At 35.2% G+C, this 26,009-nt stretch overlaps 2 protein-coding genes across 11 annotated transcripts in view; one reads left to right on the top strand and one right to left on the bottom strand.

The window, feature by feature from the left end:
• MIPOL1 (mirror-image polydactyly 1) overlaps positions 1 to 14,833 on the top strand; it is a 352,757-nt gene extending 337,924 nt beyond the window's left edge. For 7 of the 8 annotated variants that reach the window (XM_049899515.1, XM_049899512.1, XM_049899519.1 and 4 more), the window contains one exon: positions 13,018 to 14,833. In XM_049899515.1, the coding sequence (XP_049755472.1) occupies positions 13,018 to 13,084 (67 nt within the window). In that variant the 3' untranslated portion in view covers positions 13,085 to 14,833. The remainder of the gene's footprint in view (positions 1 to 13,017) is intronic. The other variant, XM_049899517.1, reaches the window with a different exon arrangement.
• Positions 1 to 26,009, bottom strand: part of FOXA1 (forkhead box A1) — a 99,437-nt gene that overhangs the window by 41,196 nt on the left and 32,232 nt on the right. For 2 of the 3 annotated variants that reach the window (XM_049899507.1, XM_049899506.1), the window contains exon 3: positions 15,437 to 15,487. In XM_049899507.1, coding sequence (XP_049755464.1) covers positions 15,437 to 15,487 — 51 coding nt within the window. Of the gene's footprint in view, positions 1 to 15,339; positions 15,488 to 26,009 lie in introns of those variants that run through there. The other variant, XM_049899505.1, reaches the window with a different exon arrangement.

Consider the following 26,009-nt stretch of genomic DNA (forward strand, 5'->3'; position numbering starts at 1 on the left):
AGAAGAAAGGAAATGATAAAGATCAGAGCACGTGAAATAGAGAATAGAAAAACAATAGAAAGAATCAACAAAACCAAAAGTTGGTTCTTTGAAAGGATCAAAAGAGACAAACCACTGGCTAAAATGACAAAAGAAAAACAGGAGAGTATGCAAATAACCCAAGTAAGAAATGAAATGGGGGACATTACAACAGACCCAGCTGAAATAAAAAGGATCATAACAGTGTTATGAAAAACTGTACTCCAAGAAATTTGAAAACCTAGAAGAAATGGATGAATTTCTAGATCCAAACTAACACAAAATGATGTTGAAAATCTGAACAGACCCATAACAAGAGAAGAGATTGAAAGGGTAAAAAAAAAAAAAAACTTTCCACAAAAAAAACCTTGGCCCAGATGGCTTCACTGGAGAATTCTACCAAACATTCAGAGATGTTATGCCAGTACTACTCAAACTATTTGAGAACATAGAGAAGAAAGCAATCCTTTGGAATTCATTCTGTGAAGCCAGCATAACCCTGATACAAAAACCAGCCAAAAAAAAAGACATCACAAAAAAAGAAAATTACAGACCAATAAATATCTCTCATGAATAAAAACGCAGAAATTCTTCACAAAATTCTAGCCAATAGAATTCAGCATCATATTAAAAAAAAATACACCATGACCAAGTAGGGTTCATACCAGATATACAAGGATGGTTGAACATTAGGAAATCAACCAATGGAATCCACCACTTACATAAAAGGAAAGAAGAGAATGACATGATCATCTCAATCAATGCAGGAAAGGCATTCGAAAAAGTCCAACATCCATTCCTGATAAAAACTCTGAATAAAATAGATATAGAAGGGAAATTTCTCAACATAATAAAGGACATCTGTGCAAAACCAACAGCCAAGACACTATTCTTAATGGAGAGAGGCTGAAAACATTCTCCTTCAGAACAGGAACAAGATAAGGATGCCTTTTATCACCACTCCTATTTAACATTGTGCTGGAAGTCCTAGCTAGAGCAATAAGGCAAGAAAAAGAAATAAAGGGCATCCAGATTGGTAATGAAGACGGTAAACTGTGCATATTTGCAAATGATATGATACTATACCTATAAAAACCCAAAAGACTCCGTGAGAAAACTACTGGAACTAATAGAAAGACTCAGCAGAGCAGCCAGATACAAGATAAACAGACAAAAATCAGTTGGATTCCCATACACCAATAAAGAGAACCATGAAAAAGGAAATCACGAAAACAATACCATTTATAATAGCCCACCCAAAAGTAAAATACTTAGGAATAAGTCTAACCAGGAATATAAAGGACCTGTATGAAGGAAACTACAAAACACTACTGCAAGAAACCAAAAAAGATCTACATAAATGGGAAAACATACCATGCTCATGGATAGGTAGAATCAACACTGTGAACATGACAATTCTACCCAAAGCGATTTACAAATACAATACAATCCTGATCCAAATACCAAAAACATTCTTTAAAGAGATGGAAAAACTTATCATTAACTTTATATGGAAAGGGAAGACGCTCTGGATAAATAAAGCACTATTGAAGAAGGAGAATAAAGTAGGAGGACTCACACTACCTGACCTCAGAACCTACTGTACAGCCTTGGTAGTCAAAACAGCCTGGTTCTGGTACAATGACAGACACATTGATCAGTGGAACAAAATTGAGAACCCAGATGTAAATCTATCCACCTGTGGTCACCTGATCTTCAACAAGGGCCCAAAGTCCACCAAATGGGAAAAAAGACAGCTTTTCTAACAAATGGTGCTGACAAAACTGGATGTCCATCTGCAAAGAAATAAAACGGGACCCATACATCACACCATATACAAAAGCTAATTCAAAATGGATCAAAGATCTAAATATAAAGCCAAACACTATGAAGTTCATACAAGAAAAAATAGGATCAATGCTAGAGGCCCTAATACACGGCATTAACAGGATACAAACCACAACCAACAACAACACACAAAGTCCAGATGATAAGCTAGATAACTGGAATCTTCTAAAAATTAAACACTTATGCTTATCAAAAACTTCACCAAAAGAGTAAAAACACAATCTACAGACTGGGAAAAAAAAAAATGGCTATTACAAATCAGAGAAAGGTCTAATCTCTAAAATCTACAAGAGAATCCAACACCTCTATAACAAAAAGACAAATAATCCAATTAAAAAATAGGCTGAGGAAATGCTCCAGATCACTAGCCATTAGAGAAATGCAAATCAAAACCACAGTGAGATACCACCTGACCCCAGCAATAACTGGTACAAATTTAAAAAAAACAGGAAATTTCAAATGTTGAAGAGGCTGCAGGGAGATCAAAACTCTTATGCATTGCTGGTGGGAATGCAAAATGATACAGCCATTTTGGAAAACGATATGGTGCTTCCTTAGAAAACTAGAAATAGAAATACCATATGATTCAGCAATTCCACTCCTAGGAATATATCCTAGAGAAAAAGAGTCATCACATGAATAGACAGGTGCACACCCATGTTCACTGCAGCAGTGTTCACAATAGCAAAAAGTTAGAAACAACCTAGATGCCCATCAGCAGACAAATGGATAAAAAAACTGTGGTAAATACACACAATGGAGTATTACCCAATGATAAGGAACAACGATGAATCTGTGAAGCAGAACATGGCTGAATCTGGAGGGCATTATGCTGTGTAAAATAAGTCCGTCACAAAAGGAGAAATATTGAGTGAGACCACTACCGTAAAGGTTTACACACAAAAAGAAACGATCTTTGACAGTTACGATGGAGGGGAGGGGTGGTAATGGAAAAACACTAAATAGACAAGTGGTAACTTTGGTGAAGGGTAAGACAGTACATGATACCGGGGAACCCAGCACAACTTGTACGAGGCAAGGTCATGGAAGCTCCATAGACATATCCAAACTCCCTGAGGGAAGGAATTGCTGGGCTGAGGGCTGTGGGGACCATGGTCTCAGGGAATATCTAGCTCAACTGGCATAACATAGTTTATAAAAAAGATGTTCTACATTCTACTTTGGTGAGTAGCGTCTGGGGTCTTCAAAGCCTTTGAGTGGCCATCTAGGATACTCCACTGGTCTCACTCCTTCGGGAGCAAGGAAGAATGAAGAAAACTAAAGACACAAGGGAAGATTAGTGCAAAGGACTAATGGACCACATCTACCATGGCTTCCACCAGACTGAGTCCAGTACAACTAGGTGGTGCCTGACTACTACCACCGACTGCTCTGACATGGATCACAATAGATGGTTCTGGACAGAGCTGGAGAAAAATGTAGAACAAAAATCTAACTCAAAAAGAAAGACCAGACTTGCTGGCCTGACGGAGACCGAAGAAACCCTGAGAGTATGGCCCCCGGACACCATTCCAGCTCAGTAATGAAGTCACTCCTGAGGGTCATCCTTCAGCCAAAAATTGGACAAGCCCATAAAACAAAATGAGAGTAAAGGAGCACACCAGTCTAGGGGCAAGGACTAGATAGCAGGAGGGAACGGGAAAGCTGGTAATAAGGAACACAAGGTTGAGAAGGGAGAGTGTTGACATGTCGTGGGGTTGTTAACCAGTGTCAGAAAACAATGTGTGTACTATTTAATGAGAAACTAGTTTTTTTTTCTGTAAACGTTCATCTTAAGTACAATAAAAATAAATAAATAAATAACTTTAGGTCAAAAATTACAATGGAGGGTGCAGTGTTTTTGCTAAAGGTAGGCTTTATTATTTATTTACTGAATGTATTTAAACAAAATCCAGGCATCTTTTCTTATTTAGCTTACATGGGCTGTAAGTTTACCAGCCACCATCCCTCTGTCAGTATTGTGGCTTGAGTATTGCTATGATGCTGGAAGCTATGCCACCAGTATTCCCAGCCCATAGTCTTTTCAATTGCCTCGTGTGTGTAAAAGTTGGATAATGAAAAAGGAAGACAGAAGAATTGATGGTTCAAACAGCGATGTTGGTAACGACTATTGAATATCCCATGGAGTGCCAGTAAATGAACAGAAATACAACCAGAATGTTCTTTAGAAGTGAGGATGGCAGGACTTCAATTTGCTTACTTTGGGTGCATCATCAGGAAAGACCAATAGCTAGAAAAAGACATCATGTTTGGTAGAGGGCCAACAAAAATGAGGGAAACCTTCAATGAGATGCAAACACCTGAACGTATATGCACAGTGGGCCAAGTAGGTAGCAAGAGAGCCTTCTTTTATGTTTCTTCAGCTTCTGCTTAATCTCAAATATCTTAATATGAGGATTAACAGGGAGAACAGTGTTTGATTCTAATTGTTACGGCCTATCCATGTAAACATATCAAAGGCACATTAACTGGGCTAAGATTTTTAACGCAACCTTTTGTCAAGGAAGACAGTAAAATAATTTTTCCTAGCCACTTGCAGTGGTAATTTCCAAGAAATATAAAAATTCCTTTTAAAGCTGTTTCATAGTAAAAAACTTTTAAGTTAAGTGTCATCTAGAGTCCCTACTCTTTTTGTACTTGTAACCTGGTAGCATCCAAAGCCATCTAAATTCAAGAGGAGGGATGTGAATCACCATCAGCACAAAGCTTATTCCTATGAAGTGGAGGTCAAACATACCACCACTCTCCAACTCTTTCATCATTTCTGACACCAGCCATTCTCACTATGGCACTCTCTACTTCTCTCCTGGAGTTAATAATCTGTTGCAATGACCACTCAGAACTCACAGACGTACTCGCGGTTATGCAGGTTATTAGGGAAGTAACAAGCTACAACTTGGGATCAGGATCAACTTGGAAGTAACAGGATACAGCTCAGGAGACAGGATATAGTTCTTCGATCAGGACAGCTTCCAACCAAGACAGCTCTCAGCTTTTCCTCAGCCCTGCCGACAGGTAGGTGGGCCTTCTCTCAGCTGTGCCTAGCACAGGCGAGTGTTACAGCTATTTAGCTTCATCAGCAAGTGCCCAGAGACACACCACTCCACCAGCAAGCCTCCTGCCAAAGGCAGTCAACTCTCTTGCTCCTTGGGTCGGCACGCCCGCTGCAGCCTCCTTGCACCCATCTCCAGGTTCCCGCCACTCCTGCTGCTGCCGCCATTTTGTCTGCCACTGAACTCTGGTGTGGTTACCACCGTTTCATACTATCTTCAGTGTTACAGCTCTCTCTTTCCTGTGTCTAGGAGGTTTTCAGTGCAGGGACCTTGGGTCCAAAGTATGCACTCCGCTCCAGACTCCTCTTGATCTAGTGAGGTCCCCCTCAACCCCTGTGCAACTTGGTCCTTATGTGAGCCTACTTGTCAATTTCAAGTCATGGCCCTCCCACCAGACCACAGGCTGGCCAGTCCCCTTGGTGTAGGCCACAGTTATTTAATTTGCCTAGTAATCGACCAGTTCCCACAAGGTCACTTAATCCTACTGGGTGGTTTTACTAACCCTATTTGCATAGCAGACTAACCAAGTCCCTTGCAAGACTGTGGCCTAGCCAATCATTTTGGCAGATTATAAACTCAAGGCCAGAAGGGCCATATATAAGAGAAACCCACTGCACAGCAGTACTTACAATAAAATATTTGTGATGTACTTTTTGAAATATTGTAATATTAATTTACATAGTAAATAACTGCCCTAGATCCTTTTTTTCCTTCAGTAAATTGTCCTTGTGATAATCACTTTGGCTTTCTACATTCCTGATAGTATCAGTTTCTATTTTCCCACTTTCTCTAGTATAATTACAACTGAAATCTCATTTTACCTATTGTTACATGTCTAATTCTAGATAAATTATATCCATGTCCAAATCAACCACAATCAATTATTAACACTGATTTTGCTAACCAAGAATACAAAAATGTTTTAGGCTTAAAATATTATAAAACAATATCTTTTATAAGTCCCTATCAAATATGAATCTGTTTCATAAAAAAAATTATCTTTTTTGGTAAGGCAAAATGCACCATGCCATCACAGTGTTATAAGGTTGGCAATATTTTTGGACCATATGGTTTTTTTTTTATGGTTTAGTTTTGATGAGAGCCTCGTGGACTCTCGGGTAAAATTTTTCAGTGACTGCGTCTTAAATGTTGAAAAATAAATAGACCAACCATTAAAATTAAATTTAAAAATCAGGTGCTATGTATTGTGAACCATACTAGGCGTAGTATCAGCATCAGTGAGCAGTGATCTATGACCACACTGTATTTGCCTAGTATCATCACTTCCTTGAAACCTCCACTTGGGGTGCACTGCCACAGATCATCAGATTAGACTTTCTTAAATATCTGTAAAAGTCCAAATAAGCCCTTTAGGTATTTCGTTGAGATGATTAACAGGGCTTTTAGATGGCGCCCTACAGCCAGTCCAGTTACCTTAGTTTCAGACCTACCTAGTTAATATATACTGGGCATCAGAGTTTAACAGAAGTTAACTTCTATAGCTTATACAAAAGGAGGAATAATAGAAATCTAATACATCTTTATTTCAGGAGTCATTTGACAACAGTCTCAAAATATCTTTGTGGACAAGACCAGGAAATAATTGCACAGTTCAAAGAATTAATAGCCAATTAAATAGAAATACACATTATGATGTTGTACAGTTGCATCTAAGAGTTTGTCTCAGCACTTTTTCCTTGGTTCTTTTCTTTTCGGTGTTTTTCTCATTGCCTCTATTGGGGGAATGATTGTTATCTGTCACTCTTAGATTTCCCTAGTTCTTTATCCGTTGGGGGGCAGGGGGGGAACAAGTTTGATGGGGTAACTTCATTGCCTAAATGGAGGATGTAGGAATGCTTTTTCTGGAGAAAAAATTGTCTAGTCAGTAGGAATTCTTGTAATCTCAAATTGGCAGGTACAAAATTTATTTTCGAAATGGAATCTACATGCGTTTTACTTTGGTACAGTTCATTTGATGATAAGAAATCTGTTACACCCCCCTCTCCCCACTGATTTCTGTTAGGAAATCCCTTTTAAAATCATCTAACCAATTAGAGTAATTCAGTCACAGTACTTTTGGAAGCAGTATAGTATGTTGGAAAAATCAGAAACTTGGTAGGTAGACCTAGAATCATACCACAGCTCCAAAACTCACTAGTTGTATGCTTTGATCAAATTACCCTCTCTCTGTTTTGGTTTTGTTGTCTGATGATAATATCTCCTTCATAGAGTTATAATGAAATGAAATGTGTGCATAAATTACTTCTCAGAGTTCCTGACACGTAGTAATACTCATTAAGTGTTACTTGCCTTTCAAAATATACCGTAATTTCATTAAGAGGAAAAATGAAAGTAAACCAAATAGGGAAATCAATGAATAGCTTATGGTTCATCTACTTGATATACATTCCCTAATAGTATATGCAATGTTATGTAATTACATATTTGCACAGAAAATAGAGTTAATTGAAAAAATAGGCTAGAAAACTCTAAAATATAACTGTAAGTGTATTTTTATTTATATAGAATTATAGCAAATAATAAATTATAAATAACTATTCTTAATTGTGTATAATGTCATGAATTTACTTTCTAATGTCATTATTACTAAGATAACAGATGAACTTGTCATTGTTGTTACATGCCATCCATTCAGTATTCTTCGCCAACACAATTCAAAGGCATCAGTTCTTCTTCCGTCTTCCTTATTCATTGTGCAGCTTTTGCATGCATTTAAGACTATTAAAAACACTATGGCTTGGGCCAGATGCACCTTAGTCTTTAACGTGACAGCTTTGCTTTCTAACACTTTAAAGAGGTCTCTTGCAGCAGATTTGCCCAATGCAATGTGTCATTTGATTTCTTGACTGCTGCTTCTGTAGGCATTGATTGTGAATCCAAGTAAAATGAAATCCTTGACAGCTTCAGTCTTTCTCTCTTTATCAGGATGTTGCTTATTGGTCCAGTTGTGAAGATTTTTGTTTTATTTATATTGAGGTGTAATCCATACTGAAGGCTGTAGCCTTTGATCTTCATCAGTAAGTGCTTTAAGTCCTCTTTACTTTCAAGCAAGCAAGGTTGTGTCATCTGAATAACACAGGTTGTTAATGAGTCTTCCTCCAATCCTGATGCCCCCCTCTTCTTCATATAGTCCAGCTTCTCAGATTATTTGCTCAGCATAAAAATTGAATTAATATGGTGAAAGGATATAACTCTGCCGCACACCTCTCCTGACTTTAAACCACACAGTAGCCTCTTGTTCTGTTTGAACGACTGCCTCTTGATCTATGTACAGATTCCTCATGAGCACAATTAAGTGTTCTGGAATTCACATTCTTCCCAATATTATCCATAATTTGGCATGATCCACACAACTGAATGCCTTTGCTTTGTCAATAAAACACAAGTAAATATCTTTCTGGTATTCTCTGCTTTTGGCCAAGATCCATCTAGCATCAGCAATGATATCCCTTGTTCCATGTCCTCTTCTGAATCTGGCTTCAACTTCTGGTAGTTCCTTGTCAACATACTGCTGTAGCCACTTTTGACTCATCTTCAGCTAAATTTTACTTGCGTGTGATATTAATGATATTGCTTGATATTTTCCACATTTGGTTGCATCATCTTTCTTTGGAATAGGCATAAATATGGATCTCTTCTAGTCGATTGGCCAGGTAGCTGTCTTTCAAATTTCTTGGCCTAGGCGAGTGAGCACTTCCAGTGCTTCGTCTGTTTGTTGAAACATCTCTATTGATATCTCATCAATTCCTGGATCCTTGATTTTCCACCAGTGCCTTCAGTACAGCTTCAACTTCTTCCTTCAGTGCCATTGGTTCCTGATCATATGCTACCTCCTGAAATGGTTGAACGTCGACCAGTTCTTTTTGATACGGTGACTCTTTGCATTCCTTTCATCTTCTTTTGATGATTCCTGCATCATTTAATATTTTCCCCTAGAATCCGTCAATATTGCAATTTGAGGCTTGAATTTTTTCTTCAGTTCTTTCAGCTTGAGAAATGCCGACTACGTTCTTCCCTTTTGAAAGTTTCCTGTCTCCATGTCTTTGCACGTGTCATTATAATACTGTACTTTGTCTTCTCAAGCCGCCCTTTGAAATCTTCTGTTCAGTTCTTATAAGTCATCATTTCCTCCTTTCCCTTTAGCTACTCAGTGTTTAAGAGCAAGTTTCAAGTCTTGCTTGTTCTGATTTTCTTCCGCTTCAACCTGAACTTGCATATGAGCAATTGACGGTCAGTTCCACAGTCAGCCTTGTTTTGACTGATGATACTGAGCTTTCCCATTGTCTCCTTCCACAGATGTAGTCGATTTCATTCCTGTGTATTCCATCTGGCAAGCTCCAAGTGTATAGTCACTGTTTATGTTGTTGAAAAAAGATATTTGCAATGAAGAAGTCATTCGTCTTGCAAAATTCTATCATGCCGTCTGCAGCATCATTTCTATCACCAAGGCCATATTTTCCAGCTACCAATCCTCCGTCTTTGTTTCCAGCTTTCACATTCTAATCACCAGTAATTATCAGTGCATCCTAATTACATGTTCGATCAATTTCAGTCTGCAGAAGTTAGTAAAAAATCTTCAGTTTCTTCATCTTTGGCGTTACTGGTTGGTGAATAAATCTGAATAATAGTCATATTAAATGGCCTTCATTGTAGGCTTATGGGTATTGTCCTATCACTGACAGCGTTGTACTTCAGGATAGATCTTGAAATGTTCTCTTTGACAATGGATGCAACACCATTCCTCTTCAAGTTTTCATTCCCAGCATAGTAGACCATATAATTGTCCGATTTAAAATGGCCAATACCAGTTCATTTCATCTAACTAATGCCTAGGCTATAGATACGTAGCATTTATGCGTTTTAAAATAGTTAATTTTATTTTTGACTATTTCCAGCTTTCCTAGATTCGTATTTTGTACATTTTATGTTCCAATTATTAATGAATGTTTGCAGCTGTTTCTTCTCATTTTGAGCCCTGCCACATCAGGAAACCTTGACTACATCCGCATCATTAAGGTCGACTCTACTTTGATGAGGGAGCTCTTCCTCAGTCATACTTTGAGTGTCTTCCAACCTGAGGGACTCATCTTCTGGCACTGTATCAGTGTTCCACTGCTATTCATAAGGTTTTCACTGGCCAGTTTTTCTCAGAAGTAGACCTCCAGGTCCTTCTTCCTAGCAGAGCTGAAACCTGTCTGCCATGAGTAACCCTGCTGGTATTTGAATACCGGTGACATAGCTTCTAGCATCACAGCAAAATGCAAGCCCCCACAGTACGACAAACTGACATACTCGTGGGGGGCAGATGAAGTACACCATCAAATATACCTCAAATTTTTACATAAATTGGTAAAGATTTGCTGCTTGTAGATCAAGTACACCAGCAAATACTTTACCAATTTAATTTATGTACAAATATGAGGATAAAAATTTAATAAACCTGTTAACACAAATAGTCACTAAGCTATAATCTAAAATCTCTAAATCTCTGGTAGCCCAAATCCTAATGGAAATGGCTTTAAAGTAAAAACAAGGAAACTAGCCCTAAATTTCTCACTGTCTTACCTCAGAGCCTTGTATAAGCATTTACTTCTCTGTGCTTCAATTTCATTCTATCTAAAATGGAGAATCTCTAATATAGTCCTAATGCCTATTTCATGATTGCTTGGGAAGATAAATCACTGAGTAATATGTAAAACAACTACAGCCTATGTTGAGGAGCTAGAGGATATTATTGATTTGGACAATAAAGAATAGCCCATAGGCAATCCTGTAAGGTACTTTAACAGACACACACGCCTACCTTCCTATTGGCACATCCCAGGTTTGGCAGGTGTATTCCATTCCTTACAGGAAGGAATAGGTGCTTCATTGTGTTTCTGAAATCAGTAAGCTTTTGCAAAACTAAGTAATTGACATTTTTCTCATTTCTGAGATCAAATTTTCATAAATCATTCAATCTGGATAAACTGAGAATGTGGTTGATCTAGTAATTGTTGAAATATAGTAGAGACATTGCAAAACATGATATTTAAGTATTTCCTCCTAACCTCTTACCTTAGCAAAATGTTAAGAATTCTAAATGGAAAGCTGCCCTAATGTATAAAAAGGAAACAAAAGTAAGACGAGCATATCTGTAAAGGAGAAGTCAAAAGAAACAATACAGTTCCATCTCCGTAATTTGGGATTCCATTGATTCAGAATTTGTAATGATAATAACCATGCAGAGTCGAGCTTACTTTCACATTATGATGGAGTGTTTTTAAAAATAGTTAATAATGTAAATGATATTGTGGGAAAGGAATGTATTTAACCAACTTGATAGCAATAATTTCTGACTTTTAACACAATATATGCAGAAGACTTCTACTGGGACTTAACAGTTAATTTCAGTTACTCTCATACTTTAACAGTGAACTACAGTTCACTTAAGAATATTCTGTAGTATAGACTGTAGTTTTCTACTTCACATCCCCCCATTTGAATTAGTGAAATTTTGCTTTAAAGGATTTATGTAGTCCTTTTTATGAATCATAATATTCACAGTGTATAAACCAGCCCTAGTTTTATCGCTAGGGAAACTCCCACTAATACAGACTAACCTGTGAATACAATGGATTTTCCAGTGAATCTTCTCACTATTTCAGGTATTTGTACCACTAATCTGATGCTCTTTCAGTGGATATGTAGCATTTATGCATCATTTACAGTTGAGAAATTTGTTACAATAACCCTAAGCAGGATTTGTCTTTTTACTCTAAGATCATAACCACATTTCTCAAAGCAAGGATTTTGATGTATTGAAATGCTTTGCTTCATATCCTGCTTTCTGTTAACAGAACTTTTGGCATATGCACAATCACCCAATAAAATTGAGTTACTTTTCAGTATTGTATGCAGTTGATTAAAACTTCCAAACTGACTAAATTATTGTGTATGAAACTAAGAATACCCTCATTCCTTCAGTATCTTGCTCTGTGCTGTATTTATTTGCAAAGGACCTTCACGCATGGGTCCATATAAACGAAGTAAACTGTGGAGCAGGCTAGATGATGTCCCTTCACAGCCTTTGAGGAGGGAGATCTGTGTATGTGAAAACTGCTCGGGTATGATTTTCACTTACAAGGAAGATTTCTGTGTGTGTGAATTAAGCGAGATTTTGGTTGCAGTTTTATACTTGTTAAAAAAAAAAAAACTAATGATCTGATTCCATCATCATTTGATAAACAAAACTCTAATAGATTCACATGAATGTGACCTCCCTCCCATGGAGAATCCTCAAAACTATGAACACTGAGAATGGGCTTCCCAACTTTTGACTGTATTTTCAGTTTAACTGATGGATTTTTAATCAACTATAAAAATCACTTTTCTTTCACTAAGAAGCCTAAAGAATTTAGGTAATTCCTAACCTACTTATAATACTCAGGAATAGAAGTTTCTTTTTAAATGTAGTGCAGAAAGTCTGGTTTTATTGGTGTAAAGTCATTTGTGTATATTTTAAATTATTTGTATGCTACTTGGACATGAAGTTTTTCCCAGCTAGTACCTAATTCCTTGCTTGTTTTATTCAGCTGACTTTATAGAAAAGAAATTTAATGCATAAGAATTGTACAGTATACCAACCAATCTGTTACTTAGCTAAGTAACAGGTGTAAGATTGCTAGTATTTTTGTGTTGAAGTATATGCTTCTTTTAGGTAAAAAATCAGTTTGAAATTGCTCTACATTTAATATGCTGTCCTGTTATTGCATAGTAAGTAATTCATTCACAACTTTCATGTGAGTAGTTAAATGAGTATCTTCCTGTGGGATCTAATGCTGACATAATCCAAAGATCTGGGTTAAAGGGTTTTTTGTTGTTGTTGTTTTAACCTCAAATACTTGGCACTCTGTACCAGTTTCTCTCACAGTAATGCTTTGTTTCTTATCATGACTTCCAGGACTGTTTGGTCACAGGCAAATACTGTTCTTCTTCAGCCAAAACATTCCTAAAAATAATCGTACTTTTTTTGTTTTTCTTTTTTCCCTCCCATCCCATCCTACCCCCAACTTAGGTTGGAAAGACTGGTGGACGTCTTGAGGAAGAAAGTTGGAACAGGGTTCATTAGGACTGTGATCTAACTGAAAAAACGACAGTCTGGGGAAGCAATCACATCTGGTGACCAGGCTGCTTCATTCAACACTGTGTAAACACTAAAGCCTTAACTTAGCAAACAGTTGTTAGAAGTGGGACACTCCAACCACATTCCAAGCTGAGATAAAATCAAATCACAAATGTTTAACCACTTTGCTGCTGACTTGAGTTATTTATCCAAATGTATTAACTACAGACTTTAACCAATGGGTACCTATAAGGTTGCAGCTTATTTTGTAGCTATTTTATATCAGGATATTTTCATGTAAATCTTTTTATTGAGAGATCATTATAGAAACATGGTGAAGTTGGTCAGGATCATATCTTCATATATGGCCTTTTGGAATCAAAATGCAGCAAAGTAAATTTTTTCTAAACCTTATTCCACTGTGTTGGTCAAAATTTCAAATATATGCACATTTAATATAGAGTATATTTCTTAACCAACGAGAGAGGCTTAGATATGAGTGCATAACTTTACTTCAGTGCATGCATGTGATCTTTATTGGCATTAAAGAATATTAAATATAGATGCTGAAAATTAAATGTATAATTTACTTTAATAAGAGTTTGTTATATTAAAATTACATTCATCAAGGCATGATTTTTGTTTCACTGTAAGTAATGCAGGCTGTTTTCAATAAAAAGCGGAGATTATTAATATATATAAACTCATATAGTTGTATTTTTTAATGTTGGGATAATTATCTAAACTCTACATAACCTGTAGAAATTGCCAAGGCTCCACAAGTAGGCCAGGGTACTTTTTGCTTAAAAATGAGTATGTGCCAGCATGCCTCTATCCCAAAAAGATTAGAGGCCATCAAACCAGGTAAGTATTCTTTTCGATTATCATTGCTTAGATTATTATATGAATTTTTGTTGTAGAAGAGAGGAATCCAGCGCCTAGTAAAATTAGAATGTAATAATGCAAGGACTTAGAAAAAAGTAAGCCTGCAGCTTGGTTCAGATTACCTACATTTTCTTTTATTTAAGAGATAAATGACAATAATTACAGCATAACAGTCACTTCTAACCATATGAAGTTCTGAATAAAACAGATTTTTATGAATTTGGCTATAGGAAAAAAATCCTCTTTTTTTTTTTTTTTTTGGTTGATTAGATGAGTGGCCAATAGAAAATGACTGTGCTTAGAACAGGATGAGATAGATGGGTAGAGATTGAATCAGTGAAAATTTTGTGGACCAGTAAAAAATTTTCTGAGTTCATATATTTTTTAAATTCGTCGATTTTCAGGACAAGGATAGAATAATTTACTACACCATTCTTTGATATACCGTTGGAGATTATTCGTTTGAAATTTTTAACTCTGCAGGGAAACAGAAGGTGCTTTCTCACAGGTGGAGCCTCGTCTCTGCGCTCTAATTGAAACCCGTAACAGCTCCCTACGTGAAGTCATCTAGGATGTGTAGTAAAGTAGAAAAACCATTCTTTTCAGAAAATTTGGAATATTAGTCCATTCTTAAACCCTTCTAAAAATATGACAAGTAAACTTAAATTTTCAGTTTAGTCCTGAAGAGCACAGATCTTTCCTGAGTTACTTTGCTTTGGGCTTTGGAAAACACCAAGTATTATATAAAAACACTTCACAATTTTCAAGCATCTTTTTCTATACTTAAGTAATCAGATTAGAGCAATTGATTCTTATAGCCAATATCCACAGTAATTTTTATAGAATTTGGTATTGTAAAGTTAACTTAACAAAACAATTCTAACATCCACTATCACTCAATGTGGGTAATCTATTGAAAATACATTTGCTTGAAAGTGAGTTATTTACAAATGCAAAGTATTACAATGTAATATTATCATTAATTGAGTTCCTGTACTTAAAAACATCCACCAACAATGTTTCAGAATAGCCTGTTCTTTGTACAAAGAAATAATCTTGATCGCTGGAAATCGGTTCTCTACATTTTCAATGATAATGTAACTTCAGAAGTATTCCACGCTGCTCAGATATGTTGGCTGGGTTCAGATATGTTGCTTGGAGTTTGCTTTAAGCATTATCAAGTCTAAGTCTTTATAGTAACATGAGAACCTATTTCTTATAAAAATAAGTAGTTCAGAATAAAGGCAGAAAATGTAACACTAACATTTGCAGCACTTGATGATTTACAAAATCCTTTCACATCTGTTTTTTTCATTCAATTCTCTCAACAACCATAGAATATTAATCACGTATTGTATGTCAGTCATGTAATAATGATGATGATTATGATAATTTTAGTATTATTGTTATTATTATTATTACATCCATTTTATAGATGAGGAAACAGACTCAAGAGAGGCTAGGAACTTGCCAAGTGGTGACTTACAGCTGAAGTCTGTGACAAAATCCCATGCAATCGCAGATCCTCCAAATCTTTCTATAAGCAAAAAAACAAAAAAAAGCAAAGATTTTAACTCTTGCAATTACTGTTTTTATTGTTCTGTTTCTTTTATATGCATAAATTTCAATTATCTAACAGTCCAGAGCTTGTACGTTTTCCAATGAAGTACAATAATGCGCGTATGTAAATAGCATCATGTATCACACTCTCTTCAGTATTTTACTAGCAGTATGCTTTCCCTTACCCCCACTAGTTGTAAATATTATAAAAATTTGTTGTTAATAATAAATAACCTTGAGTTGCTGTGTACTATTTTTAATTTGACTCAATGTTAACACCTGATGGTGTAGTTTTATAAAATGGTAGTTTAAACTTCAAGGCTCACTCTTCCTCCTAGAGCAACTATTAGAGATAAAACCAGTCATAACAAAGTTCTAAGTGAGGTTATTAGTTATAAGTAAGGTATAAGCAATTATAGCAAGGTTATTAGTCAATTATTAATAGATGAGAAATTTTCATTCTCCTTTTACAAATGTCATTATTAAAATGTTTCCTATTTAAAACATTTCAATATATTATCTAATGAAATATTTTGCTTTTTTTTTTTAAATGACAGTTGATCCTTTGTATATCTTCTTGTTCAAATAAACTGAGGAGTCTTCTTATCAAGTCACCTATTGAGAGAATTAATTTATTTGACAAAAAATTAGAATATTAAAGTTTTGTAGTTTTTATATTGCATATAGTTGCAGAGAAAAGCATTTTTATATGTAGTATTTTTTTAACATTCTATTTTCAAATAGTCAGGCTTAATGAGGCATGACATAATAAAATAGCCATGGCTTACACATTTTGTCCTCTTACATATGGTTTGCATGTAACCATATTTAAGATACTACTTTTTTACATATACTGCTGTGTTGTTAATAATTATTATTTGGCTACCCTATCTATTTTTTATATATCAATCCATATCTATTTACAGGTCTACGTACTATATCTATATCTACATATATATACACAGACACATACACACATCAAAAAGAATACATTTCCCTTTTTAAAAATTTGATTTATAAGTCAACTGTTAGGCTCCAGTGGTTTCACTGTTTTGTTCATTTTTGTATTGGAAATGCACGTGGTTTCTGAGGCTCTTAAACCAATACATAGAATAGTTGAAAGATATAAATTGCTCATGCTTAGTTAAATCTGTCATCTCTAGAAAAGATGTGGTTTCTTTTGGCAGTGTTTTAAAAACTCAAATATTTTAAACATTTGTTAAGTTGGAGCTTGCACATTTGAACTAGTAGCATGCATTCCAAAATAGCATCTCAAGTTACCAAACTTCTTGTAATCCTTTTATTAGAATGTTTTTTGAAAAAGTTTTCTTTTCTTTTTTATTATGTACTTTAAGATAAATTAATAAAAGTTGAAGTTACTGTTTTAATGTAGGACTTCATAAATAGAATTTTATAATTATAAATGTATGTTTTTGATAATTATTAAAATACTGCACACTATTAATCAGTCCTTAGTTTCTTAATATTCTTATTTTTAATTTTATTATTTTTCAAATATATTTTCGGAGAAACTAGTACTTTGAAAGCCACCAGTTTCTTGACTATCTGATTAGTAACAAAGGTGTATTTTAATACATTAACTCAAATATTTAAAAAAATATACTTTTTAGTCACATAAAATTCTCTATTACAAATTCTACACAGCTTTCAATGCAATTCTTATACATTGATCTTAGTCAAATTTATAAGTGTACAATCCCGAAAACATCATCCTGGATATGCATTATAAAATATATTGCAGTAAGAAAAGATTAAGTTCACCTCAAACTGTGTCTGACTTCATTAGCAAATTTAATAAAGATAAAAATACATATGAACAAATTTGTTACGTACCTCACTCAGGTACCTTTCAAAACTATTTAGGTATAAAATTATTTTAGTCAAATATGAAGGGGAAATACTATTTTGGTAAATATGGTTAGAGAGAACTTAAGAAGAAAGAGCAAATTCTCTTAATTAAAAAAAAATAATAGACCAAATCTACAAAACACCTCTACTAATGTTGCAATGTGTTTGTGAAATTTTGCTATAACTGGTAGCAGAAATTTAAAAGCGTTGCTGTTCTTGTATTTGATTATTCATTAAGATAAATATAAACAGATTATGGAAAACTCTATCCTCTATAGTGTATTTAGAGTTTAAAGCTTAGGATATAGGACTGAAGGAGGATTCAGGGTAAGGGTAGACAGTAGGAGTCTTCGGAGCAAAGATTCTATAAACTGGTAGTATCTAAACTGTCATATTGCTGTATAACAAATATGTTGTCCCACCATGTATATTTTATATATGAATGGCCTTTGTGATATTCTTCTTATACATTTTACTTCTACATATGTACACGTTAATAGCATTGTTATTGTTTTTCCCTTAATCAACCAACTATCTTTTAAGGGGATTTAAAAAAAAAGTTGTTTTTTTTTTTAATTATATTTATCCACATATTTACCATTTCTATTGCTCTTCTTTGCTTTGTGTAGATCCAAGTTTCCATCTGTTACAATTTTCCCTCTGCCTAAAGTTAGTACCAGGCTGTTGGTGAAGAATTCTTTGAGCTTTTGTATGTCTGGAAAGTCTTTATTTTGCCTTTATGTTTTCTTTGTTGTTGTTGTTTTGTTTTTTCTGTATATAGAACTCAATGTTAGCAGGGGTTTTTGTTTTCTTTTCTTTTCTTTCTTTCAGCATTTTAAAGATGTTGTTCCACCATCCCCGGTTTTCTTTGTTACTGATAAGAAATCTGCTGTCATTCTTATCTTTGTTCTCTGTACAAAATGTGTCCTCTGATTCCTTTAAAGATTTTCCCTTTGTCACTTGTTTTAACCAATTTATTTATGATGTGGAAACCCTGGTGGCATAGTGGTTAAGTGCTATGGCTGCTAACCAAAAGGTCCGCAGTTTGAATCCGCCAGGCACTCCTTGGAAACTCTATGGGGCAGCTCTACCCTGTCCCATACGGTCGCGATGAGTCGGAATCGACTCGGCAGCAACGGGTTTGGTTTTCTGGTTTATTTATGATGTGGTTTGGTATAGATTTCTACATGTTTCTGTACTTAAGGTTTGTTGAACTTCTTGAATCTGTGGATTTATAGTCTTTATCAAATTTGGAAAATTTTCAGCCATTGTTTTTTCCAATATTTATTTGCCCCCATCTCTCTTTCCTTTCCTTTTGGAACTACTATTGCATGTATATTACTCCACTTGAAGTTGTCCTACAGCTTACTGATGGCTTTGTTCATTTTTTTTTTCTTTCTGTGTGTGTTTCTTTTTGAATAGTTTCTATTTTTTTGCCTTTAAGTTTACTGATCTTTTCTTTTCAGTTTCTAATCTGTTATTAATCCTATCCAAGTTCTTTTTTTCTCAGAACTTTTTTTTTTGTCCCTGAAAGTTAGAATTGGATCTTTAATCTCTCCTGTGTCTTTCCTTAACTTGTTCATGCTTTACACTATCTTCTGGAATGTAAAAATTTTGTTTTATGCTTTAATATGATTGTTAATTCTTAATTCTATCATCTGTTCGATTTATTCATCTGTTTTTATCGACTGATTTTTTTTTTTTTTAATGGATTATATTTTCCTGCTTCAGACCTTTGCATTCCTGGTAACATTTAATTAGATGCCAGTCTCTGTGAATTTTGCCTTGATGAATGGTGAATATTTCTTTTATATATTTCTTAATCTTTATTCAGGGATGCAGTTACATTAAAAAAAAAAAAAACATTACTTGGAAACAATTTGATCCTTTTAAGTCTGTTTTTAAGCTTCAACAGCACAGGAGTCTTTAGAGCTGATATTTCCCAATACTGAGTCTTTCCCCTTCTGCATACAGTAACTGATGCCCTGTGTTTTATGAGGTGTTTCTACTCTGACTAGTTGCAACAGAAACTCTTCCTAGCCACGTGTGAGTTTCAGTCATTGTCCTGCCTACTCCCTCCTGGTGGTTCTTACCATTACCTTGGTAGTTTACTCACATGTATTTTCTCAGTTGAAGACTCAAGAGGAATACTTTGCAGCTCCTCAGAGCACTTCTCTGTGCAGCTACACTCTGTGCACAATCTCCCCTCTCCAGTACTCTGCCTGCAAATTCTAGTTGTCTTAGCCTCCTCAATTCTTGACCCTTTGTCATCTCAATTCCGGGAGACTTCTAGGCTCTGTTTTGGTCCCCTTTCCCTGCACTGTTTCCTGGAAATTCTTCAGGTGTTAAGATAGGGCAATTGTAGGGCCCACCTTGTTTGTTTCCCTTCCCTCAGGGATCATTACCCTGTACTACCTATTGTCCAAAGTCTTTAAAAAAAAATGTTTTATGTATTTTGGCTGGGTTTTGTTTTTGTTTTCAGTTGTTTAAGATGGGAGGGTAAATCTGGTCTGTGGTACTTCATCATGCCAAAAGTGAAAGTCCTCTGATAAATCTTTCAAAATATCATTCTACTGATATCTGGCTTCCCTCTTTCCTCTTGAGACATCAGCTGTCAGACATATTGTTCTTCTCCCAAATGTAAAGTGTATTCTGACTGCTTTTTTACATTTTTTTCTTTTCCTTTTTTAAGCCGTTTTATTGTGTGCCTAGGTGTGAACTTCTTTGTATATTTCTTGCTTGAGTTCATTGTTGTTGTTAGGTGCCATCGAGTCAGTTTCAACTCCTAGCAACTCTACAGGACAGAGTAGAACTGCCCCATAGGGTTTCCAAGGAGTAGCTGGTGGATCTGAACTGTCAACTTTTTGATTAGCAGCCAAGCTCAGAACCACTATGCTACCAGAGTTCATAAAAAAAATTTTTGACTCGATATCCTTTGTCAGTTTTAGGAAATCATTGGTCAATATCTCTTTTCCATCTTTCTAAGACTCCAATTACATACGTTAAACTTTTCATTGTGTCCCACTTATCTCTTTTACCCTCTTGTGTATTTTCCATTCCTTTCTCTCTCTCTCTCTATGTGCATCATTTTGGAGTTTTTTTAATTACCTGTCTTTCATTTTACTAATCGTGTCTCTGATGTTAAACCTATCTATTGAATTCTTAATTTCAGATACTGTATTTTTCAATTCTAAGGTTTCCTTTTCTTTTTTTTTTTTTTTGATGGGGGCGGGGCAGATTCCAACTTTCAGGTGAAACACTCATGTTTCTAAATCTATCTTCTCCTCCTTTATCTTTATTTTCTTGAACATATTAGGCATGAAATTACTTAAAAGTCCTTGCCTACTAACTCTAATATTGAATCACCTGTGGGTCTTTCTCTAGTGTCTGTTTTAATTCTTGGTTCCTAGATGCATGGTTCTGTCTCTTGGTCTGCTTATTTATTTTTTATTGAATATCAGACCTTTTTAGCTTCCAGGTGATTTTATCTTCCTCCAGAGAGGGTTCATTCTTTCCTCTGCTGGGTAGAGTAGAGGTTGATAACCTTAGTCCAATCAGATACTGTGCAGAGTTGAAGCTGGGTTGCAGTTTGGGTATGGCTCAATTATCTCTGGCTTGCTTCTTTTCCAGGCATAGCTCAGTGGGGCTTTCATTGGCGAAAGTGGTATTTTCACCAGGGCCCTTTTAGATATTCCCAGCCGGTCCCACTCAGGACACCTCAGATTTGACAGGTATCTTCAAGGAGAAACTAGTCATTTGTTTCAGGCTCTTTGACTCTTTTCACTTCTGTCACTCCAGCCCTGTAAGATTGCCAGAAGTTCTGCTGGTTTCTCTGTCCCTAGCAGCAGATCTCTGCTAAGACGAAGCCCAGATTATCATTCTTTCACCTTCACCCAGAACGAGCAAATGCCTCCAAGAGAGAAGCAGGTACATATCATCAGTTTATTTCTCTCTTGTCTCCTCTCTGGAATTTTAGTCTCTCTAGTTGTCTTTGTTTCAGCCCCTCTCTGATTCTTTTAAACAGGTGTTTTTTGTATGTTATCCAGTTTTTATAGTTGTTCTTGGCAGGAGCATTGATCTACCACAACCTGCTTTGTTCTGTCTGGAAACAGAAATCCAGTGAGTTTTTAATTTCTGTTATTATTTTCATTTTTGGAGGTTATAGTCTGTTCATTCCCAAATCTGATTTTTCTTTTCTTAATCTCTTGTTCTTATCTCATATTTTCAATATATTTTTTGTTTTCTTGTACATTTTAAACACAATTTCTCTATATTTCTGATAATTTCAATGTCTCAAGTATTTATTGCTTGGATTTTGCTGCTCTGATTTTGTTGTCTGTTATTTCTGCTAGCTACATGTATATTGCCTAATTTATCTGGATATTTGGTGATTCTTGACTGTGAGTTTATATTTTTTTAAATTATTCTCCATTAGGAATTTTCAAGGCCTGAACTGACTTCGGATTCCTCCACAGAGGCTTTGCATTTGCCTCTGTCACTCACCTGGGAACATGTATAGGCCTTGTATAGCTTTAAAGTCTTAATTCAAATTTTATTGGGCCACGTACTGTTAATTTGGGTTGAAAGCTAACATGCAATCTGACTTGTTATTACAAATTCCTCAGAGAAATATTTTCTGTCTTCTCCATTTATAGTCTAAGTTCAAGATTTCTCTCCTTGGATGGGCCCTGGGCTTTGTCCTCTATCCCTTACTCCAACAGGGGGTCATGAAAACCAAAATTCAACTTTGCTTCTATCATAAGACGAATGCCTTCACAGTGAAAAATGCCTTTGAGCTTTACTTACCACTGAGTAAGTTTTACTTAAGATTGGCCACTGAATATTCCTTACTGGCTTGCCAACATATTGATGCTTTTGAAAAGATGTTTGTTATTTTCTACCCAGCATTTTTAGTGGTTTATTGCTGAGTGTTCCAGGTCCATTGTAGCAGTAATCAAAGTTGAATTCTATTAAATTCTCATACACAGAGAGAGAGAAATACAATTTCACCACTAATAAAATGTCCTAACTTTAGTTCTGAATTTAGTACTTCTTGCATACGTGATTAAAATGAGTAGATATTGAATGTATTTTCCACAATGGGAATTGCATCCATAATTGCAGCTTGTTGTCCCCACCAGTAAATACAAGCAGTTTCTCATTAAAGAAAGGAAACTGATTGAATAATCCAAATTAGCTTGGGCAAGAAAACTAGCAGCTGCCTAAAATGAAATATTTGAGTTATGAGCCATGTGCCATTTTGGTTTATCTGCAGCCAAAACGTTTGAAATCCTTATTCAATTAACCATGTTGCTTGGAAGGGCCTGGTTGCTCTGAATAAGAGCTGCCTGGTGATGAGTAAGAGGTATCCATGACACACAAGTCAGACCTTGCAACTCTTTTTGTTGTTTGAACTTTCCTCTCTGTTGTAGCTAAGGATATGGCAAGGAATTTAAACACTTGTGTGGTTACCCCATTCCTTCAGCCATTGTGTTGTTAAGCTCTAACTAACGAACTTTTTTTAACGCTGACTCTATGTAACATAAGACTTAGAAAACAGCAGCAACCAACATTTTTTTGTTTTATAATTAAAACCATATTATTTACATGTCCTTAGGCAAGTAAGATGCTTTTGCCTGTCTAATTCAACTGCTCCTCAAAAAGCAGTGTTCATGATATGTATGAAAAATAAATAAGTAAACCAAGGTATACACTTACCCAAAACCCAGTGCCCTTAAAGTTTAAATTGAGATTTTTCTCAAATTTAAAATTGAGATTTTCAGTTCTCAAATTGAAAACTGAAATTTTCATTTCAAAAATTGCACCTACTGTAGCAGAAGCTTTAAAAAGTACACCCTTTTTAAAACTTAGGAACTTTGTCTAAAGTAGAGGAACTGAAATTATATGATATTTGAGAAGATGAGAGCTGCCAAATCACCAGTCAAGTATACTTTGTCTCACGTGGCCTTTTCTTCCATGCCAACGTTTTTTGTGTTCAGAGAGATCCTCCTGATATGTCACAAGGCGTGTTTCTCAAGCCCGTATGTATTATGTACATATTGGCCTGCCAAAGGCAAGTTTTATTTAAAATCTTCAAGCTTCATTTTGCTTCTAAAGATTTTGAATATAAAATCAGGTGACTACAAGATAGAAGACTGAACTTTTCTAACTCATAAACCAGCTCTGAAGATAATTCTTGGGGAGGCAATTCAAATATAGTTTGAACAATTGTATAATAATTTGGCATAAAATATCTCAAGGTTATTGCTTTAAGATTATACTTTACTTAAATTTGTACATTGGTTATTAATGTACATATTTAATAATAATAAGATGGCTTATTCAAAGTCTTATCACTTTGCAGACTTTGCATCTTATTTCCTTAAACTATGGTCATATAATAAAGAGTAATGGTGGACTTTTATTTAGGTAACATGTAGGAATGTAAATATGTAATTTGGTTTGTCAAATGGAAGTAGGGAAAAACTTTTGATATCAGAAGTTTTCTTTTAATTAAAATATGAATTGTATAAAAACAATCACTTTGTTTTTGCTTTTATAAAAATTGCAATAATTTTTCAAGGAATATAGCAATATTGCAAACTAAACATTTTAAGTATTACAGCTATTGTCTATAAATCACAGGAAGAATCAACTGTGCCTTTATCATTTTGATAATCAAAGAATAGTGTGTATGTGTGTCTGTCTGTGTGCATATAGTTTTTTTTAGGTTTTAGAGAAGTTGTCTGCTTCAAGTTACATTATTTATCTGGGCCCATATTTCATTTTTTTAAAAAGCCAGTTGGTCAAATGGTATATAGAGGTTCTATGTCACTTTTTTTTTCCTAACGGATGGCAAGAAAATGAATAAAAGTGACTCATTCATAGCATACCAATACCTTAGACCCTGTTCTCCAAGCACACTCTCCTTTTTCAGTTTCTACGGTGAACTTTCATGCCTTAATTCACTTGCCATTTTTAATCCCCTACTCAATCAAATCCATCTTCACTTGTTTAAATCCAATTCATCCTTCAAGAACGCTTATTTGCCATCCCTACATGGGGCTTTCCCTAATTCCCCACTACCACCCTACCACCAAGTTGGAGTTAATCTCTCTTCTGTGTGCCTTATGGTTCTTTCTTCATCTCTCCATTAGGGCAGTTATTAAATTTCCGCTGGTTTCGGTATTCCTGTACTGTCTCCCATTAGAATGCAAGCTTCTGGAGGTCAGAGATTCGGTCTTGTTCATATTTCTTTGCACAAGGTAAATACTTGATGAATAATCATTGTTAGTTAATGGTGAAACCTGATTCTTCAAATTATCTTTTTATTTTACATACAGTTGTATAACCTGTCTCTTAAAAGCTGTATGGCATTAGATTAAAATGTGAGCATCATTTCCTAAAATAATGGCATTAAAATATATTATTATGTCAGAGTATCCTAGCATTACCAGGTGAAACATTTGTGCTTACCTGAAGATCTTAGCTTTTTAACCATAATGAATTTAAAGTAGAGGAGTTTTTGATTTGAGGTTTGTCTTTTTTTAATTGGAATTTTTTGTGTAGCTGTTAAATTTTGGCCCCATACAGCCCAAAGTTTCAAATTTCACTCTGTGATAAAGTGAAAGCGTGTTCTTGTTTTGTTAACCACAAAATTTATACAAAATTTCCAGGCTGTAAAACAGGCCATTAAATTTTCATTGAGCAATAGTAATAACTAAATTGCTTTCTGTTACCAAATGTGCCTAAATTCAGACAGAGAGAAGAAGAATGTAAGCATTGTATAAACCATTAATGCTTTTGGATGCCTTCTGATGTTGCTGAAATAAATACACTTAATTAAACCGGGATTTCAAATTCAGGCCCCCCCCCCATTCCTAAATTAACCAAAGTTTTCTGAATTCTGATGATTTTGATGTGCTTTCTTGATATTTTACTTTCTGGTTTTATATTATCCTTCTGTTATCTGAGCTGTATTTTAAGATATTTGAAAGCAAAATTAAATTGTACATAAACATTGGCCACCAGCCACAGCTTATGAATTTGGCATATTCTTCTGAGGAGTCAAAAATTAATGTTTACTAATAATTTTTTGCTTCTACCTCAGTCTCCAACAATTTCTGTCCTGTAACTTGTTGAACAAAGGTTCTAAAGCTTAAAAAGCACATACCATTTTTCAATGAGTAGGTCAGTTGTATCAAAGGCTTTCTGAAACTCTCAAGCATATAATAGTCACTACATTTTACTTGTATGACAATGACATTAACACTCTGAAAACCTTCAAGTTCTTAAAGGAGAGCTTTTTATAGATCTACCCTGGCTGTGTCTAGTCAAAATATGTTTTTCAGTGTAGCGTACCCTTCTCTGAAATCATTCCTAGTATGTACTTCGTACACAGTTAACTATCTTGGTTATAACTGACTGCTGGCAGAGTGATTCACTTTCAATAACAATATTTTATTTGTAATTTTCTAGGAAATATAGCTCCTTTACTCATGAAGGAACAGTAAACGAAAACTGCTAACCTTGTTTACCATGTTGAAAAATTAAAATCACCTTAATGAATAGTGCTCAGATGCTGGCACACTGCCAAATGAATCATCATCTTTGTCTTGAGGTAGCAAAAA

Source organism: Elephas maximus, chromosome 10, assembly GCF_024166365.1.
Source record: "Elephas maximus indicus isolate mEleMax1 chromosome 10, mEleMax1 primary haplotype, whole genome shotgun sequence".
In the NCBI taxonomy this organism is placed as follows: domain Eukaryota; kingdom Metazoa; phylum Chordata; class Mammalia; order Proboscidea; family Elephantidae; genus Elephas; species Elephas maximus.